Raw genomic sequence first — 25,610 nt, forward strand, 5'->3', positions numbered from 1 at the left:
TTATTATCTCCAGTAATTGTTTTATTACACAGGGTTTTTATGACGTTACATCGGCTCATCATCTTCTCATTCAGGTCTCTACAATATCGGATCCTCTCAGTGAAGATCTTCTATATAAGAAAATTTTCCTTATTTACCCATTAAAGATGGATATGGACAGAGACAAGATGGCGGAGAGGATATTACACCTCACCCTAGAGATCCTCTTCCGGCTTACTGGAGAGGTGAGAGATTCTGATGACGTCACATTACATCATTCTTATCTATGGGAATAACAGATGGACAGAACTGGAGAGGTGAGGACTCTGGAAATGTCTGTAGTGAGATTTATTAATGTGTCTCTCCATAACCAGGATTACACAGTAGTGAAGAAGACCTCTAGTGAGCTATGTCAGGACCCTGTGTCTGAGGGGTGGGGAAGACCCCTGAACCCAATCACTGGACCTCCATGTCACCCCTTCATACATGAGGACATCAGTGACCAGAAGGTCCTAGAACTCACCTACAAGATGATTGAGCTGCTGACTGGAGAGGTGACACTGCTGGGAATGCTGGGACATTATACAGTAGCGCTATGAAGGGATCGGGGGGATGACGGTATTATTGTATGTGTCAGGTTCCTATAAGGTGTCAGGATGTCGCTGTCTATTTCTCCTTGGAGGAGTGGGAGTATTTAGAAGGACACAAAGATCTGTACAAGGACGTCACGATGGAGGTTCCCCAGCCCCTCACATCACCAGGTAATAGACAGGACTAAATACACACGGCCTATAATTATCTGTATGTAAAGAATGAATTCAGTCCCTGTATGTGTTTCTCCAGATCTATCCAGTAAGAGGACAACACCAGAGAGATGTCCCCGTCCTCTTCTTCCACAGGACTGTAAACAAGAAGATCCCAATGTTCCTCAGGATCATCAGGTAGATGGAGAGAAGGTGTCATGAGATCTCCCCTATGATGTGTAGACGGCTGTGAAGGTCTTGTGCCCAGTCTTGTTTTATCCACCAGTATTATATGTTTTATACTTGTGTAATGAGAACGGTGGAGATGGCAGGATTAGAGCTGATCATAGATGTGACTTCTCCATCTGTCTGTGACTTTTACAATATTTGTTTCAGGGTGAAGATCTGACCCATATTAATACTACAGAGACATACATGAGGGGTGATAAGCGGTGTAAAGAGGAGATTCCTACATATGACTACCCAGGTGAGTAGTAACCATTAAATGCAGAGAAGTCACAGATTTTTCTCAGTCCCTGTCTGTTGCTGCTTTATCGCTGGTGTAGTCCGGCCATATCACAATCGTGTGATCACCATTTTGCCTCTAGATCACAACATTCTCCTCTTTCCAAAACTGTTCAAATGAATTTGGGCATTGAAAATCCTTTTCTAGAGACCTTAAGACCTGGAGGATCCACCTACCCCTTTGATTAGACTCCTACCTGCGGACTCCTACCTGCGGACTCCTACCTGCGGACTCCTACCTGCGGACTCCTACCTGCGGACTCCTACCTGCGGACTCCTACCTGCGGACTCCTACCTGCGGACTCCTACCTGCGGACTCCTACCTGCGGACTCTTACCTGCGGACTCTTACCTGCCCAGATCTGTAAATTAGAAAGCCAAATGACAGCGTACGTAGAATGTGCTGACAAGTTAGAAAATTACTTGAAGAAAAATATTATGATGGGCCTGTAAGAGAAAGCGGAGGGTAATGATGCTGTTGGCTTCCTAGAACCCTGATATCTTATTGGATGAATCTACCTTCTCTCCCTTCTGTGCTGCTGAATGTGCTCATATGGTCCCTACAAGACCTGGTCCAGTCTTTCTGGCCAAACTTCACTTTTATGATCGACAACATTAAATGTGCAGTGAGGGACAAGTGTGAATATCTGCACAATAACAACAGAGTTTCCCTTTATCCTGACTTTTCAATATCTTTTAAAACCAATTAACTTCAAACAGGATTGCGATAAACAATTAAAAACATTACACCTGTGCCATGATATATCTCTAAGCTGCGCGTGGCTGATGGCTGTAATATACATTTATTCATGCCTGCAGGAGATGTGTTGGCATGGCTCGAGCCCTGGTTTCATGGATTCACTCCACGTCATAAATTCCATTATGTTTTCAATCCTAAGGAATTCAGATTACTGCACAATCTCTCCTGAAATGGGGGCACTAATACTTTCTCTACTTTTCTGGTCAGCACTTATCGTAGCTCCTCTTCTCCACCACAAATGAGTACAACTCCTATTTAGTGTTGGCGTTCTTCTCTCAAACATACATTGTTTTTGGGGATGTTACATATATTTTCATTCTTGTATTTTTTTTACATGTTCATTCTGTATGATAGTTTATTTGTGGCGGGATCGGCCTCACTTATGTGAGTCTGTAACTACCTACTAGTTAGTTACAGACTGAAGTTGTTTTTTTTTACTGAAGAAGACTGTTCAGCTTGATCATTTCAGTCCGTGTGTGGCAATCTGTCACAAAGACAGGGATTGTCGAACAGTGTGCTGCCTACCTGGTGCTCGGGAGAGCAAGGACCTCCAAGGTGGTATTCTCTGAAATACTACCGGTACCACGTGCCACGCCAGAGAGGCAACGGGAGATTAGGGAGATAAATAAGTGGCTCAAGAACTGGTGTAGGAAGGAGGGATTTGGGTTCCTGGAGAACTGGGCCGACTTCAGTTGGGGCTACAGACTCTACGCTAGGGATCGGCTGCACCTTAATGGGGAGGGTGCAGCTGTGCTGGGGGAGAAAATGGCTAGAAGGTTGGAGGAGTGTTTAAACTAGGGATTGGGGGGGGGGTATTCATTTTATAGGTGGAGAAGATTGTGCCCAGGTCACTATCTGCACTAATAAAGAAATTGGGGGTGGGGTTAGAACAGTCAATATAGTAAGAAGGAATAGAGGTACAGAGAGATGCATAAAATGCATGTACACTAATGCCAGAAGCCTCACCAACAAAATGGAGGAATTAGAATTCATTTTGTTGGAAAATAATTATGACATGGTGGGGATATCTGAGACATGGCTGGACGAGAGCCATGACTCGGCAGTTAATTTACAGGGCTATAGTCTGTTCAGAAATGACCGTACAAACAAGCGAAGGGGGGGGGGTGTGTGTTTATATGTAAAATCATCCTTAAAACCCATCTTGCGGGAGGATATATGTGAATCTAATGAAAATGTAGAGTCCCTGTGGGTGGAGATAAGGGGTGGAGGAAAAATAATAAATTACTGATAGGGGTTAGTTATAAGTCTTCAAAAATAATGGAAGCAGCTTAGAATATCCTCATAAAGCAAATAGATGAAGCAGCGACTCAAGGAGAAGTCATTATTATGGGGGACTTCAACTACCCTGAAATACACTGGGGAACAGACACCTGTAGTTCAAGCAAAGGTAATAGGTTTTTGACAACTTTGAGAGACAATTACCTTTCACAACTGGTTCAGGACCCAACAAGAAGGGGGGCACTGCTAGACCTAATATTAACCAACAGGCCAGACCACATATCAAATATACGAGTTGGGGGTCACTTGGCTAATAGTAATCACAAAATAATAAGTTTTCATGTATCCTTTAATAAGATGTGTAGTAGAGGGGTTACAAGGACACTAAACTTCAGGAAGGCAAATTTCCAATGGTTGAGAGATGATTTTAGTGCAATAAACTGGGACGATATCCTGAGACATAAAACTACACAAAGCAAATGGGAGACATTTATTAGCATCCTGAATAGGACCTGTGCACAATATATACCCTATGGGAATAAACATGCTAGAAATAGGAGGAAACCACTATGGCTAAATAGAGCTGTAAGGGGCGCAATAAGTGACAAAAAGAAAGCATTTAGAGTACTAAAGCAAGTAGGTAGTGATGAGGTATTAAATAAATGCAGAAAATTAAATAAATTCTGTAAAAACCAAATCAAGGCAGCAAAGATTTCTTTGAGACAGAGAGACTCATTACCAGAGAAAGTAAAAATAATCCCAAAATATTCTTAACTACATAAATACTAAAGAACTAAAAAATGATAGTGTTGGTCCCCTTAAAAATAGTCTGGGTGAAATGGAGTATGATGAAAAAGCCTATATGCTAAATGATTTTTTTTCATCTGTATTTACACAAGAAAATCGCATGGCAGAAAACATGATTAGTGATGACAAAAATTCTCCATTAAATGTCACTTGCTTAACCCAGCAGGAAGTACGGCGGCGTCTAAAAATCACTAAAGTTGACAAATCCCCAGGCCCAGATGGGATACACCCGCAAGTACTGCAGGAATTAAGTAACGTCATAGATAGACCATTATTTTTAATCTTTAAGGATTCCATAATAACAGGGTCTGTACCACAGGACTGGCGTATAGCAAATGTGGTGCCAATATTCAAAAAGGGGACAAAAACCGAACTTGGAAATTATAGGCCAGTAAGCTTAACCTCTACTGTGGGTAAAATCCTGGAGGGTTTCCTAAGAGATGCTATACTAGAGTATCTGAAGAAGAATAACCTCATGACCCAATATCAACATGGGTTTACGAGGGACCGTTCCTGTCAGACTAATCTGATCAGCTTTTATGAGGAGGCAAGTTCTGGACTGGACCAAGGAAATGCAGTGGATGTTGTGTATATGGACTTTTCAAAAGCTTTTGATACGGTTCCACACAAAAAGTTGATACATAAAATGAGAACAATGGGGATAGGGGAAAATATATGTGTGTGGGTTAAGAACTGGCTCAGTGATCGGAAACCAAGGGTGGTTATTAATGGAACGAACTCAGACTGGGTCACAGTTAACAATGTGGTACCACAGGGGTCAGTATTGGGCCCGCTTCTTTTTAACATATTTATTAATGACCTTTTAGGGGGCATACAGAGTAGTATTTCAATATTTGCAGATGACACACATTTAGTGGGTTCTTCTCACTATAGTAATGCAAAATAAATGGATACTAAATGTGGTTTGGGCACACTGCAAAGCTCAGAAGCGAGGGGGAGATTTGACTTTGGGAGAGCAAATTTTGCTGGATTGGTTTATAAAAACAAAGTTGCTTTTCAGGAGCCTTTGAGCCACTAATAATGTGGAAACCTCTGTTTTTCCACTGACAGATGATGGATCTGAGTGGGGACTTGTTTTTTGTGAGATGAGTAGAAGTTTTTATTGGTATTTTTTTCGCCTACATAACATTGTTTGATGGCTTTTTATTCCATATTTGGGAGACAGGATGAACAAACAGTTGAACACCACGGTTTACTGGTTCATCCTATGAGGTTTTCTATTAGACTGTGAAAGGTCATTTTGTTGGTGAATAATTCAATATTTTTACATAAGTTGCCATTTTTACAGTTTGAGCAGAAATGTTAAAAAATATATATAATTCGAGGATATTTTATTCAAAATATAATAATTGGTTTTATTCTTGGCAGATGACTGTACCAGGAGATCGGAGGAACAGGAGATTTTTAAATCGGATGATCTTGAGATCCCACAGGATACAATTGAAGTGAATGCCATTACTCCAGATATACCATCATCCCTTCACAGCAAAGATCTGTCATCTAATCCTTTGAAACAAGTCCTGTCTTCTGATTCATTACCGACCACTAAGGAAAATCAAAGTCGCAAAATAAGCATTAAAAAACAAATTGCTCCTGAAGCAAAGAAGCCATTTTCACATTCAGAATATGGAAATAGTTTTCTCCTCGAAAAGTCTTTTCTTAAACATCAAAGCATTCACACAGCAGAGAATAGATTTTTTTGTTTCAAGTGTGGGAAATGTTTTAACCAGAAAGCAAATCTTGTTAATCACCAGAGAAGTCACACAGGGGAGAAGCCATTTTATTGTTCAGAATGTGGAAAATGTTTTACAGAGAAATCAGGTTCTATCGCACATCAGAGAACTCACACAGGGGAGAAGCCATTTTCCTGTTCAGAATGTGGGAAATGTTTTAACCAGACATCAGTTTTGGTCAATCACCAGAGAACTCACACGGGGAGAAGCCTTTTTCATGTTCAGAATGTGGGAAATGTTTTAAACAGAAAGTGCATCTTGATAACCACCAGAAAACTCACACAGGAGAGAAGCCATTTTCTTGTTCAGAATGTGGAAAATGTTTTACATTTAAATCAAGTTTTATCAGACATCAGAGAACTCACACAGGAGAGAAGCCTTTTTCCTGTTCTGAATGTGGGAAATGTTTTAACCAGACATCAGTTTTGGTCAATCACCAGAGAACCCACACAGGGGAGAAGCCTTTTTCCTGTTCAGAATGTGGGAAATGTTTTTCCCGTAAAGCGATTCTTGATAACCACCAGAGAACCCACACAGGGGAGAAGCCTTTTTCCTGTTCAGAATGTGGAAAATGTTTTGTGAAGAAATTCTTACTTCTTTGTCACCAACGTACTCACACAGGCGAGAAGCCATTTTCATGTTCTTAATGTGGGAAATGTTTTACACAGATATCAACTCTTAATAATCTTCAAAGAACTCACAAAGGGGAGAAGCCTTTTTCATTTTTAACTGAAAATTGTATCTTCTTAAAGGGGTTTTCCACTACTAGGACAACCATTTCTCATTCCTCATGTTTGGCCTTGTTAAAATAAAAACACTCATATGCACCTCCCATTCTAGCGCCGTTCCATTACTGTCACAACTCCCGTTCCCGGGGCTCACACAAGGATGTTACATCACACAATCCTGCTCTCAATCAACGCTGCCTTTGGAATTATTGAACATCAACAGGAAGGACATGGCCTGGACAAAGCATCGAGAGAGCGCACACACTGAGAGTACTCTTTTCAGACTGTGTTCCTGGGGGAATTATAAGCAATTTACAGCCTCCAACATGACTTTCGATATGGGAAAGAAAGAAGAGATCAGAGGTTAATCTGAGGTCCTCCACCTCCGTCAGCATGTCTGGAATGCAGCGTTTCTTATGGAAGGTCTTATCTTCCTGCTCCGGAGCTATTACTGCCTCACCTCAGCGTGGAAAAAGAAGCAGTCTTAACTCTCATGATGCCAGACAGCTCCAGCCTGTAAGTCCCGCACCAACTTCTGTCTTAATGTAGGCCTCACAAGAAAACCGCTCCATAAATCTCCCTGTACCCTCACCAAAGCACATGCTTGCTTCACAGGTAAATTTACCCACCCAGCCACAGGGGTTCTGATATGGGGAACGCCATAATTGATTTGTATTTCATATTGCGTCTATCCCTACTAAACAAGAGATGGAGCAATATATACAAAGGCTGGAGACCACATACAAAACTGAAATACATTCCCTCACTTCTAGCCTGTCACAGGTTACTGACAAGGTACAGAGATTAGAGGCTGATGTCGTACAAGATGTGGACCATCCAAATGCTCATAAACAAATAGTCTATTTAGTTTGGTTGATGACCATGAAAATCACAATAATATCTGGATAAGGGGTTTACATGAAAGCATCAATGCGCAAGCGATCATGCCAATACTATTGACATTAATCAATAATATCCTTGGTGATCCTATTGACGAGGAGGTGGAGACTGACAGGGAGCACCATACATTAGGCAATCATGGCCCAGATCCTGAGCATCCAAGGGACATTCTCTGTCACATACATTTTTTTCAATGTAAGAGGCCGTTGTGAGGAAAGCCGGGGAGTTGAGTCCTGGTGATTTTCAATGGAAAACGTATACAATCGATCATAGATCTATCCTGAATGACACTTGCTAAAAGAAGGGTATTGAAACCACTACTTGATGCTCTATTGAAAAATGGCCTGATGTACTCCTGTGGTACCCGGTCCAGCTGCAGGTCCGAAAAAATGGAACACTATACTTTGAAAGATCAAAGTGACGAGACCTTTCTGTGATGTCCTGGACGTTCCCAGAATCCATATATCTGACTGGCCACCTGCTCCACCATTGCCACAGAGAGTTCCAGCACGTCACAGAAGGTGTTCAATGGATCAGGAACTTGATGGTGATGCACCCAGATGGGAAAGGAACCTGCCAATCATATGAGCTCCTGAAATGAATCTTGCCTTCCCTGATGAGAGACAGTTTGCAGATGCTTACTTATTTCTTTAAGCATATAATTAGATATATCTAAATAGAGCATTAGGTGCCACTCTTCCACTATATAGAATGTCTAAGTTCATATAAGATCTTAGACCAGCATATAAGTTAAGTTCACATGATACTACTATAATATCAGGCTATATTACTTTACTTGCTTTATATTCCATGGTTCCACCTAATAGGAATCCTAGAACTGGGATTGAAGCTTGAAGAGGACAATTTGCATATTCCAGGTGCCTTCTGGGAAAAGCGAAGAGTCTCCTTCAGCTAGAAGATCGTTGGGTACAGCCGGGATCAGCTGCTTGGAAAGCATCGCCAAACCAGGGATTGAAGCTTGAAGAGGACAATTTGCATATTCCAGGTGCCTTCTGGGAAAAGCGAAGAGTCTCCTTCAGCTAGAAGATCGTTGGGTACAGCCGGGATCAGCTGCTTGGAAAGCATCGCCAAACCAGGGATTGAAGCTTGAAGAGGACAATTTGCATATTCCAGGTGCCTTCTGGGAAAAGCGAAGAGTCTCCTTCAGCTAGAAGATCGTTGGGTACAGCCGGGATCAGCTGCTTGGAAAGCATCGCCAAACCACGCGCCTCACGGCGCGCGAATTTGTTTAATTTGTTTATCCTAGGGTATCACAAGAAAGAAGACAGACATCCAGTCAGCAGGGACAAGGAGCAGCATGGCAGATGTGACAACCTACATGGTGAGCTGCAACATGTGCTACATGTTCACAGATCGACCAGAAGCTGAAACCAACTTCACCTGCCAGAAGTGTAGACTACTGGCTCTTTTAGAAGAAAAGGTGCGGGGACTGGAAGAAAGAATTGCGACATTAAAACTCATCAAGGAAAATGAAGACTTCCTAGACAGAACAGAAGCGTCACTACTGGTCACGGAAAGTGAAGGAAGCGTCAGAGAACCTCCAGAGGCAGACAAATGGAGGCAAGTGACCAAAAGAAGCAAGAAGACCATGGAGACACCACCAACCACACAACTGAGAAACAGATTCCAAGGACTTGTGGAGGACGAAGATGGCACACCTAAGGATGAGGAACTACCAGCAAGCAAAAAAGAAAAGAGCACCCAGAAACACCCAGAAGCGACAAGAAAAAGGACAGCCAAGAAGGGAAGAAGAGTGGTGGTGGTGAGAGACTCACTACTGAGAGGAACAGAAGCAGCTATCTGCAGACCGGACATAACCGCAAGAGAAGTATGCTGCCTCCCAGGGGCGAAGATCAAGGATGTTACCGATAGAATACCGAAGCTCATCAGTTCCAAGGATGTCCACCCATTTCTTCTGATACATGTTGGCACCAATGACACGGCAAAGAAGGACCTAATGACAATCTGCAAGGACTTTGAAGCATTGGGGAAGAAAGTAAAAGAACTGGATGCGCAGGTAGTTTTTTCTTCTATCCTTCCAGTAGACGGGCATGGCGTCAGGAGATGGAACAGGATCCTTGATGTGAACAACTGGCTGAGACGATGGTGCAGACAACAAGGATTTGGATTCCTGGACCACGGTGTGAATTACCTCTATGACCGACTCCTTGCCAGAGACGGACTACACCTCAACAAACCCGGGAAACACACATTCGCCAGGAGACTCGCAACACTCATCAGGAGGGCGTTAAACTAGAAGAAGAGGGGATGGGAAGAAAAATGCCGGACACGAACATACAACCAGAGAACATACTAATGAAAGATATGAAGTGCGACAAAGAAGGTCCAAGACAAGATACTTGGAAGGGAGGTAAGAAAATTTCTAATACAATCCACAGGGAGAAGATTGGAACAAAACAAAATCGTGTAAACTGCATTCTAGCAAATGCCAGGAGCCTGACAAACAAGATGGATGAACTGGAAGCAGAAATATCTACAGGTAACTATGACATAGTGGGAATAACCGAGACATGGTTAGATGAAAGCTATGACTGGGCAGTTAACTTACATGGTTACAGTCTGTTTAGAAGGGATCGAAGAAGTCGGAAAGGGGGTGGAGTCTGTCTATATGTAAAGACGTGTCTAAAGCCTACAATACGGGAGGATGTATGGGAGGGAAATGAGGAGGTCGAGTCCTTATGGGTGGAGATACATGGGGCAAAAAACAATAATAAAATTATCATAGGAGTCTGTTATAAACCACCAAATATAGCAGAAGCCACGGAAAGTCTATTAATGAGACAAATAGACGAAGTAGCAAAAAATGACGAGGTGTTTATTATGGGGGACTTCAACTACCCCGACATAGACTGGGAAACTGAAAGCTGTAGATCTCAGAAAGGAAACATGTTTCTGTCAATTATCAAAGACAATTATTTGTCACAACTTGTGCAGGAACCAACTAGAGGGACGGCCCTTTTAGACTTAATATTAACTAACAGGCCAGACAGAATAACTGAGGTGCAGGTCGGGGGGCACCTGGGAAATAGTGACCACAACATTATACAATTCCACATGTGCTTCAGTAGGGTGCCCAGCAAGGGAGTCACAAAAACATTGAACTTCAGGAGGGCAAAGTTTGATCAGCTAAGAGATGCCCTTCACCTTATAGACTGGGATAGTATCTTCAGTAATAGGAGCACGGATAGAAAATGGGAAATTTTCAAAACAGTCCTACATAGTCACTGTAGAAGGTACATACCTTATGGGAATAAAAGGGCTAGGAATAGGAGGAAGCCAATGTGGCTAAATAAGGAAGTCAAGAGGGCAATGAAAAACAAAAAAAGGGCTTTCGGTAAACTTAAACATGAAGGCAGCGAGGAAGCGCTAATATCTTATAGGGAAAAAAACAAAATCTGTAAGAAACAAATAAGAATAGCAAAAGAGGAGACAGAGAGACTAATTGCCAAGGAAAGTAAAACGAATCCCAAACTGTTCTTTAACTATATAAACAGTAAAAGGATTAAAACTGATGGAGTTGGCCCATTGAAAAATAACCTGGGTAAAATCATAGAGGGCGATGAGGGTAAAGCAAACCTACTCAATAGCTTCTTCTCACAAAAGAAAACAATTTATCGGAGGAAATGCAGAGTGATAAAGTAAACCCTCCGCTAAATATCACCCACCTAACCCAGGAGGAAGTTCAGAAACACCTAAATAATATCAAAATAGACAAGTCACCAGGCCCAGATGGCATACACCCCCGGGTACTAAAAGAATTAAGTAATGTGATAGACAGACCGCTGTATCTTATATTCAAGCACTCTTTATGGACAGGGACTGTCCCACTAGACTGGCGCCAAGCAAATGTGGTACCAATATTCAAAAAGGGGTCTAAAAGTGACCCTGGGAACTATAGACCAGTCAGCTTAACGTCTGTTGTGGGTAAATTGTTTGAAGGATTTCTTAGAGATGCTATTGTAGAATATCTTAATGATAATAACTGTCTAACTCCATATCAACATGGATTCATGAGGGATCGCTCCTGCCAAACAAACCTGATCGCCTTCTATGAGGAGGTGAGCTCACAGCTGGACCGGGGAGAGTCAGTGGATGTTGTATACCTTGACTTCTCCAAAGCGTTTGATACTGTGCCACACAAAAGGTTGGTATATAAAATGAGAATGCTTGGCCTGGGGGATAATGTGTGCAAGTGGGTAAATAGCTGGCTGAGTGATAGAAAGCAGAGGGTGGTTATCAATGGAGTAAGCTCAGGGTGTGTCAGGGTTACTAGTGGGTTGCCTCAAGGGTCTGTCTTGGGCCCTATATTATTTAATATATTTATTAATGATCTAGTGGAAGGGTTGCATAGTAAAATAGCAATATTTGCAGATGATACTAAACTTTGTAAAGTAGTTAATACAGATGAGGATAGGGCACAGCTACAGGAGGATTTAGATAAATTGGGGAGTTGGGCCAAAAAATGGCAAATGGGGTTCAATGCCGATAATTGTAAGGTCATGCACATGGGAAAGAAAAACAGCAGTCACCCATACATATTAAATGGGAAACCGTTGGGGAAATCTGACATGGAGAAGGACCTGGGCGTCTTGGTTAATAGCAAATTAAATTGGAGTGCCCAGTGTCAGGCAGCAGCTGCGAAGGCAAATAGAGTCATGGCATGCATCAGAAGAGGAATAGGGGCATATGATGAGAACATTGTTCTTCCTCTGTATAAAGCGCTGGTAAGGCCGCACTTAGAATATTGTGCACAGTTCTGGTCTCCGGTGCTCAGGAAAGACATATTGGAGCTAGAGGGGGTACAAAGGAGGGCGACTAAGGTAATAAAGGGAATGGAGGGCCTAGAATACCCAGAGAGGTTGTCAAAATTAGGCCTATTTACGTTGGAAAAGAGAAGGCTTAGGGGAGACCTCATAAACATGTATAAATACATCAGGGGGCAGTACAGAGATCTCTCCCATGACCTGTTTATACCAAGGATGGTGACAAAGACGAGGGGGCACACTATGCGTCTGGAGGAAAGGAGGTTCCTGCACCATCATAGAAGGGGATTCTTTACGGTCAGAGCCGTGAGACTCTGGAACTCTCTGGGAGAGGAAGTGGTGATGTCCAACTCACTTAATGAGTTCAAGAGAGGCCTGGACGCCTTTCTTGAGAACAATAAAATTACATTTTATGCTTAGTTAATTAATCCAGGGATTTAATCTGACTGCCAGATTGGTGTCGGGAAGTGAATTTTTCCTCAATGATGTAAATTGGCCTATACCGCATGGTTTTTTGTTGCCTTCCCCTGGATCAACGCTGCGGAATAGCTGCAGTGCACAAGAAATAGGCTGAACTGGATGGACGCTTGTCTTTTTTCGGCCTTATAAACTATGTAACTATGTAACTGAAAGTTTGACTTGCGCCTGTAAAGATAACCCCCAGTTAGGGACTTGCATTGGGATCTGCTTGTTTCGCAATTTCCTGCTGTTTTGATATATTCATAATCTATACTTCTTAGACACTGAGAGGTAGACGTTACTATCTACCGCCTATACGTCCTCTTTTCTCTTAATCTTTCTCTCTTCCATTCCTCCTTTTTTTCATATAATATGGCACAACTCAAAACTTGTTCATTGAATGTCAGAGGACTTAATGTTCCAGAGAAAGGAGCTCAAGTGTTTTATCATAGGCATAAACAGCACGTACATTTTCTCTTTCTTCAGGAGTCACACTTTAGAGGTGATCATATACTGTACCTCACTTTACTAATAGATATTATTCATCTTGGCATCACAGTACAAATGCTGTTTCTTAGTCGAAAGTGCTGAGTATAGGCCGCCACAGATCACTGCTGCATACTATTGTAGAAACACTGACACGGAGGGGGGGTATGTGTTTAAGATCTCCATCTACTCCAAAATTTTGACTTTGCCAAACTTATATCTCCCTAATTAAGACATGTCGTCATTACTTAAACAAACTAAAACATTTTGTGGAGGATCTTATCATTATTGAAGGTGACTTTAATTTTGTCTAGGACCCTTCTCTAGACGCGTCCCTGGGCTGGAGTCACCGATCTAAATCACCCAAAAGCTTTGCTAATTGTGCTCCGGTCTCTCCTACTGGTTGATGTCTGGAGGATACTACATCCAGACGTAAAGGATTATACCTATTATTCTCCTTTACACAATACGTATAGCCGTAAAGACTTTTCCTTAATTATCCATCACTTGCTTACGTGGCAACCTACATCTCTGATTGTGACTGCTATATGGTCAGATCCTGCTCCTGTAATCTGACTATACCTGACTCCACAAAGGCTTCAGCTGTGGGAACTTAAATGATAATCTGCTCAAAGGCTCTGTTCCCACTATGCATTTTTGAAGCATTTCCGCAGCGACAATTCCGCTGCAGAAACGTTTAAAAAACGCTTGGTAGAAGGTCTGCCATGTTCCCCAATTATCATTGCGGAAAAATCCGCAGCACTACCAATTATTTTGCGGAATCGCAGCGTTTTTTCCGCCATTGACTTGCATTGGACCGCATGACATCTGCATCTGCACATGCGGATTCAATGTGTGGATGGTACCCAGGTCTGGAGAAGAGGAGACACTCCTCCAGACCCGGGTACCATAGTACCTGTAAAAAAAAGTAAAATAAAAAATATACATTATACTTCTGATGGTCTCCATAGCGATCCATCCTGGCTTGCCGGCAGCTCGCGGTGGACTAAAAGGACCTGCGTTGACGTCATTTAGTCATGTGACGGGTCACTCGACCACGTAAGTATATGCATGTGATAAACCCTACACTTCCGCTTGTCCCTGGCAGGAAAAACGCATGTAAAATCCGCATGTATTTTTTCTGCCAGGGAGATGCAGGAACGCTCAGGAAAAATCCGGAGCATTTCTGCATCGTGGGCACATCTTCAAATATATGAGCAAGATGAAACTGCCTTACCTTTTCAATGGGAAGCACTGAAATGCATCCTCAGAGGTATAATAATAAAACATGGATCCAGGCTAAAAAAAGAGAGCAGCTAAAGTCTCCCATTTGCTCGAGCGGATTGCTTAAGACCTGCTTAATGCTAGAAAGGAGTTAAGGTAGTTTCATGGATGGAGTTCTCGCAAATATTGTGTAATTTCAGGGCACCTACAGTGGGGGAAATAAGTATTTGCTCCCTTGCTGTTTTTGTAAGTTTGCCCACTGACAAAGACATGAACAGTCTATAATTTTAAGGGTAGGTTAATTTTAACATTGAGAGATAGAATATCCCCAAAAAAATCAAGAAAATCACATTGTATAAATTAGATACATTTTTTTTGCATTTTGCAGTGAGAAATAAGTATTTGATCCCTCTGGCAAACAACACTTAATACTTGGTGGCAAAACCCCTGTTGGCAAGCACAGCAGTCACACGTTTTTTGTAGTTGATGTTGAAGGTTGCGCACATGTCAGGAGGAAGTTTGGTCCACTGCTCTTTGCAGATCATCTCTAAATCATTAAGATTTTGAGGCTGTTGCTTGGCAACTCGGAGCTTCAACTTCCTCCATAAGTTTTCTATAGGATTATGGTCTGGAGACTGGCTAGGCCACTCCATGACCTTAATGTGCTTCTTTTTGAGCCACTCCTTTGTTGCCTTGGATGTATGTTTTGGGTAACTGTCTTGCTGGAAGACCCCCACTCCCCCATGACCCATTTTTAATGTCCTGGTGACAGCGTGGCAAATCAGGGATGTTCATGGACGGAGACGATTTTTTGGCGCAAGTCGGAACCCTGCACGCGACCATGAATTTGAAACGCCGAACAAATTCGCTCAACACTAGTTGTCACTCAGGATTTTACAGTACATGGCTCCATCCATTCTCCCATTGATGGGGTGAAGCAGTCCTGTGCGCTTAGCAGAGAAACACCCGCAAAACATAATGCTTCCACCTCGATGCTTGACAGTGGGGACCGTGTTCTTTGGGTCATAGGCAGCATTTCTCTTCCTACAAACACGGCGAGTTGAGTTAATGCCAAAGAGCTCAATTTTTGTCTCATCTGACCCCAGCACCTTCTCCCAATAACTCATAGAATCATCCAGGTGTTCATTGGCAAACTTCAGACGGGCCTGAACATGTGCCTTCATGAGCAGGGGGACCTTTCGGGCACTGCAGGATTTTAAACCTTTAAGGCATAATGTGTTACCAATGGTTTTCTTGGTGACTGTGGTCCCAGCTGCCTTGAGATTATTAACAAGTTCCCCGTGTAGTTTTAGGCTGATCTCTCACCTTCCTCATGATCGAGGACACCCCACGAGGTGAGATTTTGCATGGTGCCCCAGATCGATGTCGATTGACGATCATTTTGCATTTCTTCCATTTTCTTACTATTGAACCAACAGTTGTCTCCTTCTCACCCAGTGTCTTACTTACGGTTTTGTAGCCCATTCCAGCTTTGTGCGGGTCTATGATCGCGTTCCTGACCTCCTTAGAAAACTCTTTGGTCTTGCCCATGTTGTAGAAGTTAGAGTCTGATTGATTAATTGAGTCTGTGGACAGGAGTCTTTTATACAGGTGACTATGTAAGACAGCTGTCTTTCATGCAGGTAACGAGTTGATTAGGAGCGTCTAACTGCTCTGTAGGAGCCAGAACTCATAATTGTTAGTAGGGAATCAAATACTTATTTCTCACTGCAAAATGCAAATAAATTTATCTAATTTATACAATGTGATTTTCTTAATTATTTTTGGATATTCTATCTCTCAATGTTAAAATTAACCTACCCTTAAAATTATAGACTGTTCATGTCTTTGTCAGTGGGCAAACTTACAAAAACAGCAAGGGATCAAATACTTATTTCCTCCATTGTACTTATGGAAGGAACCAAGTGGAAGCTTCCATTCTCGGTACTAGATATGGGGCCTCCTGGAGAAAATTACTTAAAATGTCCTACACTGAAGTTAATATATAAGGTGTGGGATAGGGGTAAAAATATTCTGGGGATTGGAAAGTACACAAACTATACTACTTTATGGCACAACTATAACTTACCAGAGCTACAGAAACTAAAATATGTTAGTGAGTGGGAGGGTAGGGGTATATGTTTGGTATCAGAACTCTTAAGGGATGGATTATTCAAGAGGTTTGAACAAATAAAGGCAGATTTTAACCTTCCACATAGGGTGTTTTATCAATACCTGCAAATACGTCTTGCATATAGTACACAACTTAGAATAAACACCATACTGATTGATAGACATCACCCAATAGATACCATTACTACATCGTTGGATACAAAAGGTCTAATATCCCTTATTTATAGGCAGTTTGCGGCACTACATTTGGATAAATATCCTTTGATGGTTAAGACAAAAATGGGAGGGGGATGAGGGTCCGTTATCTGAGAAGCAATGGGGGAAATACTGGATTTGACACCTAAACTTTCCTTGTCTGAGTCACAAAGATTGTCCCAAATTCTTCTCATTCATAGAGTATATAGATCCCCAAGTATTTTATTTAAAATTGAAATACAAACGGATGACACATGTCCTAGATGTGGTCAAAATGACGCCCACCTGATGCATATGACGTGGGAATGTGTAAATATTGGCTACTAATGGAACGTAGCGATCGCTCTTGTACTATCTGTATCTGGGATACAACTTCAGTTGGAACCTAAAATCTGTATCCTAGGACTCCTGGGAGAGGACGTAGACCCAGACTCCATATGGCAATAGATAGCTCAATAATATTATTCCAAGCCAGAAAGTTGTTGGCCCTACATTGGATAGACAATTCTCCCCCAACGATAACAGAACTAAAATCCAGGATAAATAATACTCTATGCTTGGAAATATTTAATATAATATCTTATATTAAAATGAACGCTCTTAAGAAATCCATACACCTATGGAAGCAATGGTTAAATACCCCAGATATTGCTTCAGAAAACCTCAGAAATATTATACTGGACTGTTTGTCCATTTCCTTACAGTAAACTGTGAGCTTTTTACTTATATCCAAAGTGTCTGCAAATAATCAGTCTCAGTCCACACAATTGTCCCTTCTTGGATATATTCTTTTTCTTTTGATGTCCCAATAGGGAAAAAAATAAGCCGTCAGGAAGTATTCAGATATTTATGTACAAATGTAAAATTACTATTCCAAAACATTGTACTATAGGGCGATATTGGGATGTATATCATTGTAAACCGGTTCATGTATTCTTTACTGGTTTTTATTTCTTTTTATTGTTTTTCTCACAATGTTTGTATAAGAAAAACAAAATGTTGGTAATTCTTTGTTTTGTTCAATAAAAACACTCAGATCAAAAAAGAAAGGAGGGAAGGTTTTTAATAGATCAAATGTATAGAAAATACTAAGATCGCTTGTGAAGGTACTCGCACGAATTCACAGATAAATATGGTCACCCATTGGCAAGAAGGTTCCAACAACACATGTAAAGGATATACGTATCCAACATAAAAGGGGCACCCGGGCCAGAAATTCATAACCCCACTGACATAGCGGAAGCATTTCATTGCTGTTATAGCTCACTACATAATATTCATGGATAATACCACGACATGCCACCTAATATTCTTGAAACAAAAATTGACAAATATATTAAGGACACTGCCGTTCCTTCCTTACAGACCCCTGAGCAGGAGATACTAGACAAAGCTTTCACTGAACAACAGATAGGAGAGGTCAATAAATCATTCCCTATCGGGAAGAGCCCTGGGCCAGATGGATTCAATAATAGATTTTATAAGATGTTTGCACCTCTGTCATTACCATTTTTAACTAAAGTGTTCAATAAAATCTCAGAAGACTTTACGCCCCAATCACTTGAAGCTTATATAATGGTTTTATCAAAGCCTGGAAAGGGACCAAATACCTGCCCTAATATTCATCCAATATCATTCATTAATGTAGACGTCAAAATATTTTGTAAAATAATTACAACACGGCTCTCCCACTACCTACCCTCAATTGTTAGCAACGATCAGGTTGGTTTTGTTAAGGTTAGAGAAGCTCGAGATAATACAGATAAAACATTGTTGTTAAATTCACATGCAAAAGCCCAGGGGATCCCAATGTGCCTTGTTTCTGTCAATGGTAGAAAAGCGTTCGGCAGAATGCATTGGACTTTCTTGAAGAGCACCCTACGACAAATTGGGTTGCGCTCTTTCTTGTTATCTAAAATTCTATCCTTCTACACTGACACTAAAGCGCTAGGGTAAACGGCCTTCTACAGTGCTGGCCAAAAGTATTGGCACCCCTGCAATTCTGTCAGATAATACTCAGTTTCTTGCTGAAAATGATTGCAATCACAAATTCTTTGGTATTATTCTCTTCATTTAATTTGTCTTCAATGAAAAAAACACAAAAAGAATTGTCCTAAAGCCAAATTGGATATAATTCCACACCAAACCTAAAAAAAGGGGGTGGACAAAAGTATTGGCACTGTTTGAAAAATCATGTGATGCTTCTCTAATTCGTGTAATTAACAGCACCTGTAACTTACCTGTGGCACCTAACAGGTGTTGGCAATAACTAAATCACACTTGCAGCCAGTTAACATGGATTAAAGTTGACTCAACCTCTGTCCTGTGTCCTTGTGTGTACCACATTGAGCATGGAGAAAAGAAAGAAGACCAAAGAACTGTCTGAGGACTTGAGAAACCAAATTGTGAGGAGGCTTGAGCAATCTCAAGGCTACAAGTCCATCTCCAAAGACCTGAATGTTCCTGTGTCTTCCGTGCGCAGTGTCATCAAGAAGTTTAAAGCCCATGGCACTGTGGCTAACCTCCCTAGATGTGGACGGAAAAGAAAAATTGACGAGAGATTTCAACGCAAGATTGTGCGGATGGTGGATAAAGAACCTCGACTAACATCCAAACAAGTTCAAGCTGCCCTGCAGTCCGAGGGTACAACAGTGTCAACCCGTACTATCCGTCAGCGTCTGAATGAAAAGGGACTGTATGGTAGGATACCCAGGAAGACCCCACTTCTTACCCCGAGACATAAAAAAGCCAGGCTGGAGTTTTCCAAAACTTACCTGAGAAAGCCTAAAACGTTTTGGAAGAATGTTCTCTGGTCAGATGAGAAAAAAGTCGAGCTTTTTGGGAAAAACCATCAACATAGAGTGTACAGGAAAAAAAAAGAGGCATTCAAAGAAAAGAACATGGTCCCTACAGTCAAACATGGCGGAGGTTCCCTGATGTTTTGGGGTTGCTTTGCTGCCTCTGGCACTGGACTGCTTGACCGTGTGCATGGCATTATGAAGTCTGAAGACTACCAACAAATTTTGCAGCATAATGTAGGGCCCAGTGTGAGAAAGCTGGGTCTCCCTCAGACGTCATGGGTCTTCCAGCAGGACAATGACCCAAAACACACTTCCAAAAGCACTATAAAATGGTTTGAGAGAAAGCAATGGAGACTTCTAAGGTGGCCAGCAATGAGTCCAGACCTGAATCCCATAGAACACCTGTGGAGAGATCTCAAAATGGCAGTTTGGAGAAGGCACCCTTCAAATATCAGGGACCTGGAGCAGTTTGCCAAAGAAGAATGGTCTACAATTCCAGCAGAGCATTGTAAGAAACTCATTGATGGTTACCGGAAGCGGTTGTTCGCAGCTATTTTGGCTAAAGGTTGTGCAACCAAGTATTAGGCTGAGGGTGCCAATACTTTTGTCTGGCCCATTTTTGGAGTTTTGTGTGAAATGATCAAAGATTTGATTTTTGCTTCATTCTCTTTTGTGTTTTTTCCTTGCAAGCAAATTAAATGAAGATAAAAATAGCAAAGAATTTGTGATTGCAATCATTTTCAGGAAGAAACAGAGTATTATCTGACAGAATTGCAGGGGTGCCAATACTTTTGGCCACCACTGTAATGGCATAATACACATGCAGGTATTGAAGGACTCAGGTGGACAACTCGTCATGAAATACATATATACGGAGCCAAAAAATGATGAGCAATAGTCCAGGGTAATGTACAAAAGTAGGAAAAAACAAGGAGTGATCCGGCATCCAAAAGTCTTCTTTAAAATCAATAATCCTATATTGTAAAACTATTTTAAAAATCATATGCAGAAAAGTCACATCATACAATGATTAAGGACCATAAGGTGTGAAACTCGTCTGTACATCACCTCCTCCTGTGGGGGCTGTGACTTCTCTGCATATGATTTTTAAAATAGTTTTCTAATATAGGATTATTGATTTTAAAGAAGACTTTTGGATGCCGGATCACTCCTTGTTTTTTCCTGCTAATCTCCCGGGGCACTGCCGGCTGTTCCACGCACCTGATGTCTGAGTAAGTTGAGCTGACTTTTTTTTCCTCTTTTGTTTCAATGTTCAAAAGTAGAAAATTTATTGATGGATAAAAATATACATGAACAGGGCAGGGGGGAATAGGACACACAACCACGTGTGAAGACAAACTGTGGAAAAAAGGGGCACGCAATATAGGAACATTAATAATAGTATATATCAAATATCATATACATTATCATATGTACTATCATAACAGATATAAAGGAATACTATGTCATAAAAAAGAAATCCTGCCGTTATACCAATAAATAGCGTTATCAAGGTATATGTGACAAATTATCCCACTAGAACTATGCTAATGCACCAAACAAGAAGCATTATGAAATACTTTGGACACCAATGATGCAGGAGCTCTAACTATTAGTGCGTCCGCCCCTGACGCGCATTTCGAACCAGCCTTCGTCAGGTGGCACGGTCTCCACTTATTCCCTGACTTATACACTACGCCAGATGAAGAAAAAAGGCGATGTAGTGCAGCCCTGCACAGTAACAGGACCTCCCTTTTGTTTCCCCCATGGAACACCAATACATTTCAATTGAATCTGTGTCCTCGGATGTACATTCAGTTGAAACCAGTGGGCCCACTCTATGTCCTGCTCGGGGACACGCCAAAGATCTGGGCGCACCGAAGAGTTGTCCGATGTCCCATTCAGGGGTGGATTAAGAGTAGCAAGGGCCCCGGGCAGTTTAGAAGGTTCGCCCCCCCCCCCACCTGATTTATCACGTGACATGTCACATGATCCCCTGTGATAGATCATGTGATAGTTCACGTGAAATTAATTTGGCACAATATTAATTATAATTTTTTTTTTTTGGGCTGTGTGCCCACTATGCGTTTTTTAAGCGTTTCCGCAGCGGCAATTCCGCTGCAGAGACGCTTAAAAAACGCTTGGTAGAAGGTCTGCCATGTTACCCAATGATAATCCGCATGTGCTGTGTACATGCTGCGGAAATTTCCGCTGCGGATTATCTTTGCGGAAAAATCTGCAGCATTACCGATTATTTTGTGGAAGCGCTGCATTTTCGCTGCCATTAACTTGCATTAGAACACATGGAATCCGCATCACTGGATCTGTACATGCGGATTCCATGCGTTTCAATGTGCGGATGGTACCCGGGTGTGGAGGAGAGGAGACTCTCCTCCGGACCCGGGTACCGTAGAACCTGTAAAAAAAGAATAAAATAAAAAATAAATATTATACTTACCTTCTGATGGCCCCCGGTGTCTTTATCCAATGCGTCCTGGCTTGCCGGCAGCTCGCGATGGTCTGAAAAGGACCTGCCGTGACGTCATTTAGTCATGTGACGGGTCACGCGACCGCTGATGTCGGCAGGCCATCAGAAGGTAAGTATATAATTTTTTATTTTTTACCATTCTTTTACGGGCACACTATATAAATCCATGCCGGTTGCATGGATTTATATAGTGTGACCAAGTTGTCAAGAACTTTCCGAGTGATGCTAAAATCGCTTTGAAAGCGCTTGTCAACCCGCACGCGGAAATGCATGTGAAGAAAGCTTCACATCCGCTTGTCCCTGGCAGGAAAAACGAATGTACAATCCGCGTGTACAATCCGCATGCGTTTCTTCTGCCAGGGAGATGCAGAAACGCTCAAAAAAAATCCAGAACATTTCTGTATCGTGGGCACATAGCCTTACATTAATTGTATGACTCAATATTGAGCACACGTAGCCATCTATACACAGCGGGAGGCAGCACGGTGCCATCTATACACAGCGGGAGGCAGCACGGTGCCATCTATACACAGCGGGAGGCAGCACGGTGCCATCTATACACAGCGGGAGGCAGCACGGTGCCATCTATACACAGCGGGAGGCCGCACATAGCCATCTATACCCAGCGGGAGGCCGCACGGCGCCCCCCCAGAGACAGCAGGAGGCCGCACGTAGCCATCTATGCACAGCAGGAGGCCGCACGTAGCCCCCCCAGAGACAGCAGGAGGCCGCACGTAGCCATCTATACACAGCAGGAGGCCGCACGTAGCCCCCCCCCAGAGACAGCAGGAGGCCGCACGTAGCCATCTATACACAGCAGGAGGCCGCACGTAGCCATCTATACACAGCAGGAGGCCGCACGGTGCCCCCCCCGGAGACAGCAGGAGGCCGCACGTAGCCATCTATACACAGCAGGAGGCCGCACGTAGCCCCCCCCAGAGACAGCAGGAGGCCGCACGTAGCCATCTATACACAGCAGGAGGCCGAACGTAGCCATCTATACCCAGCGGGAGGCCGCACGGCGCCTCCCCCAGAGACAGCAGGAGGCCGCACGTAGCCATCTATACACAGCAGGAGGCCACACGGCGCCATCTATACACAGCATGGGGCCGCACGACGCCATCTATACACACACGCCCCCTGAAGAAGGCAAACGCCGAAACGTGCGTTGGGGTGGGCGAGCGGTCCACGTGAGGGTACCCTGACATCACAGCTTGTGGCCCAGGTAATTCTCCCTTATATAATGCAGCACTTGCTTCTTACTTACCTGTACTTAACTACCTTTATACTTGTTTGGTATAGACTCTGTCAACATAAATCTATTTAATTGAATTTTCCTAGCCGTCATACTTTGACTATAATTGTACCATAGTGGCTATTACTAGTGTCCCTTATGTGGCATTTGGTATGATGAATGTATATCTTAGCTGCTGGTATATGGCATCCTGACAGTATAGATTATGAGTCTCCTATGAGGTATTTCCAAGTATTTGATGCTACTTGTGGTATGCACTACTATATGAACATTACCATGGGTATTGTACTGTGGCCATTTGATAGTCCTCTTTATTGGTATGTCATATGAAGGACTACATATATGCTTTTTTGCTGTGGTGTCTCGGCCCCCTTTCACTTGTGGACCGGATCGTCCCTTAAGTGAGATGGTCATCCTACAAGATATGTGTTTCTCTGCATTTCTGTACTGTGCCTTATATTGATTATGAAGTAACTTTTTATACTATTTATGAATAAAAGTAAATTTTTATATTTGCCTTGGGTTGATATGGTCGTATTTTTTCTCTCTTCAAGTATTTATCTATGTCGAACGACTTAACCTAGATTTCCACCAGTAGGTGCTAGCCATTGAGCAATATACATATTATCTCTAATATGCACCAATTGAGAAACTTATATTGGGCCATCTATACACAGCATGGGGCCGCACGGCGCCATCTATATACAGCAGGGTGCCACACGGCGCCATCTATACACAGCAGGGGGCCGCACGGCTCCATCTATACACAGCAGGGGGCCGCACGGCGCCATCTATATGTAACGGGTCTGGGAGGTGGAACCTCTGAGCAACTATACAAGGGGGCAGTCCATGTAAGGAAGCGGGTGGCTCCCAGGGAAGACGGGCAGGTACTCACGGCAAGTGACAGGGACAGTCTCTGGGTAGAGGGGCAGGTAGTCACGGCAGGTGACAGGGACAGTCTCTGGGTAGAAGGGCAGGTAGTCACGGCAAGTGACAGGGACAGTCTCTGGGTAGAAGGGCAGCAGACAGGTGGCTGGTGAGCGCTCCCAGGTGAGCGGGCGAGAGTCTCTGGACAGGCAGGTGGTCACGGCAAGTGACGGCAGAACCTCCAAGTAGACTAGCAGACAGGTAGCAGGTGGACGCTCCCAGGTGAGCGGGCAAGAGTCTCTGGACAGGCAGGTGGTCACGGCAAGTGACGGCAGAGCCTCCAGGTAGGCTAGCAGGCAGGTAACAGGTGAGCGCTCCCAGGTGAGCGGGCAGGCTGGTCCATAGACAGACTGACAGGTGTCGGAAGGCAGACCGTCGGACCTCAGGCTTGCAAGCAGGTAAGCGGATATCAGGCAGGTATCAAGCAGGAAACTGGCAGGTGACTGGCAGGTAACAGGCAGGAATCTGGCAGGTAACTGGTAACGGGACCTGAGGGCTGAAGCAGAGTGAAGGCTTTGCAACAACATTGCTCGGGCACCTCCATTTTGGAGGAGGTGCCTTATATAAGGAGAGATTCTCCGGCCATTGGCCGGGGACTCCTTAGGACGGCGCGCGTGGCCCCTTTAAGAGAGGGGGAGCGCGCGCGCCCTAAGCACATAGGCCGGGAAGCAGCGCGCGCTGCCAGCAGAGCGGGAGGAAGCCGCCGGGCACGGAGCGGAGAGGTGAGGGGAACGGCGTCCCTGCCTAGCAGGGGGCAGGGACGCCGATGCTACAGTACCCCCCCCCCCTTTAGGCCCCCCCCTTTTTAGGCCAGAGAGAAATTTAGCAAGGATGAGTGGGGCATGGATGTTCTCCCGGGGCTCCCATGTTCTCTCCTCAGGACCAAACCCTTTCCAATCTACCAAAAAAAAGGTCTTTCCTCTTACCCTCTTAGTGGCCAGAATACTCTCTACCTCAAAGATGTCTTCAGCGGAAACCGGAGCAGGAGGATTACCTGGATTGTTGGAAAAAGAGTTAAAGACAACGGGTTTGAGGAGAGATACGTGGAAGGAGTTGGGAATCCCTAAGGTGGCCGGGAGTTTTAATTTGTAGGCCACTGGATTAATTTTCCTGAGGATTTCGAAAGGACCGATGAAGCGAGGACCTAACTTGTAGGAGGGTATCTTGAGCCGTACATGTTTGGAAGAGAGCCAAACCTTGTCTCCCGGACGGAATTGAGGCGGATCCAGACATCTCTTATCAGCATATCGCTTCATCCGCTCGGAGGACTGAAGAAGTGCAGACCTGGTACTCTCCCAAATGGTAGAAAACTCGCTGACAAGAGACTGCGCGGCAGGGTTGTCCACAGAGGCGGAGACGGGAAACGGAATCCGGAGGTGCTGGCCATAGACAATAAAGAACGG

At 43.3% G+C, this 25,610-nt stretch overlaps 2 protein-coding genes across 2 annotated transcripts in view; one reads left to right on the top strand and one right to left on the bottom strand.

Moving 5' to 3' along the window:
- LOC141213601 (uncharacterized) overlaps positions 1-6,638 on the top strand; it is a 34,009-nt gene extending 27,371 nt beyond the window's left edge. The window contains exons 4-9 of the mRNA XM_073665209.1: positions 33-224; positions 354-533; positions 617-740; positions 823-920; positions 1,119-1,209; positions 5,442-6,638. Coding sequence (XP_073521310.1) covers positions 33-224; positions 354-533; positions 617-740; positions 823-920; positions 1,119-1,209; positions 5,442-6,388 — 1,632 coding nt within the window. The 3' untranslated portion in view covers positions 6,389-6,638. The remainder of the gene's footprint in view (positions 1-32; positions 225-353; positions 534-616; positions 741-822; positions 921-1,118; positions 1,210-5,441) is intronic.
- LOC141213618 (uncharacterized) overlaps positions 1-25,610 on the bottom strand; it is a 297,701-nt gene that overhangs the window by 101,985 nt on the left and 170,106 nt on the right. The window lies entirely within an intron of this gene.

Source organism: Phyllobates terribilis, unplaced genomic scaffold (genome assembly GCF_046119375.1).
Source record: "Phyllobates terribilis strain yellow unplaced genomic scaffold, ASM4611937v1 Scaffold_200__1_contigs__length_3551848, whole genome shotgun sequence".
Lineage (NCBI taxonomy): Eukaryota > Metazoa > Chordata > Amphibia > Anura > Dendrobatidae > Phyllobates > Phyllobates terribilis.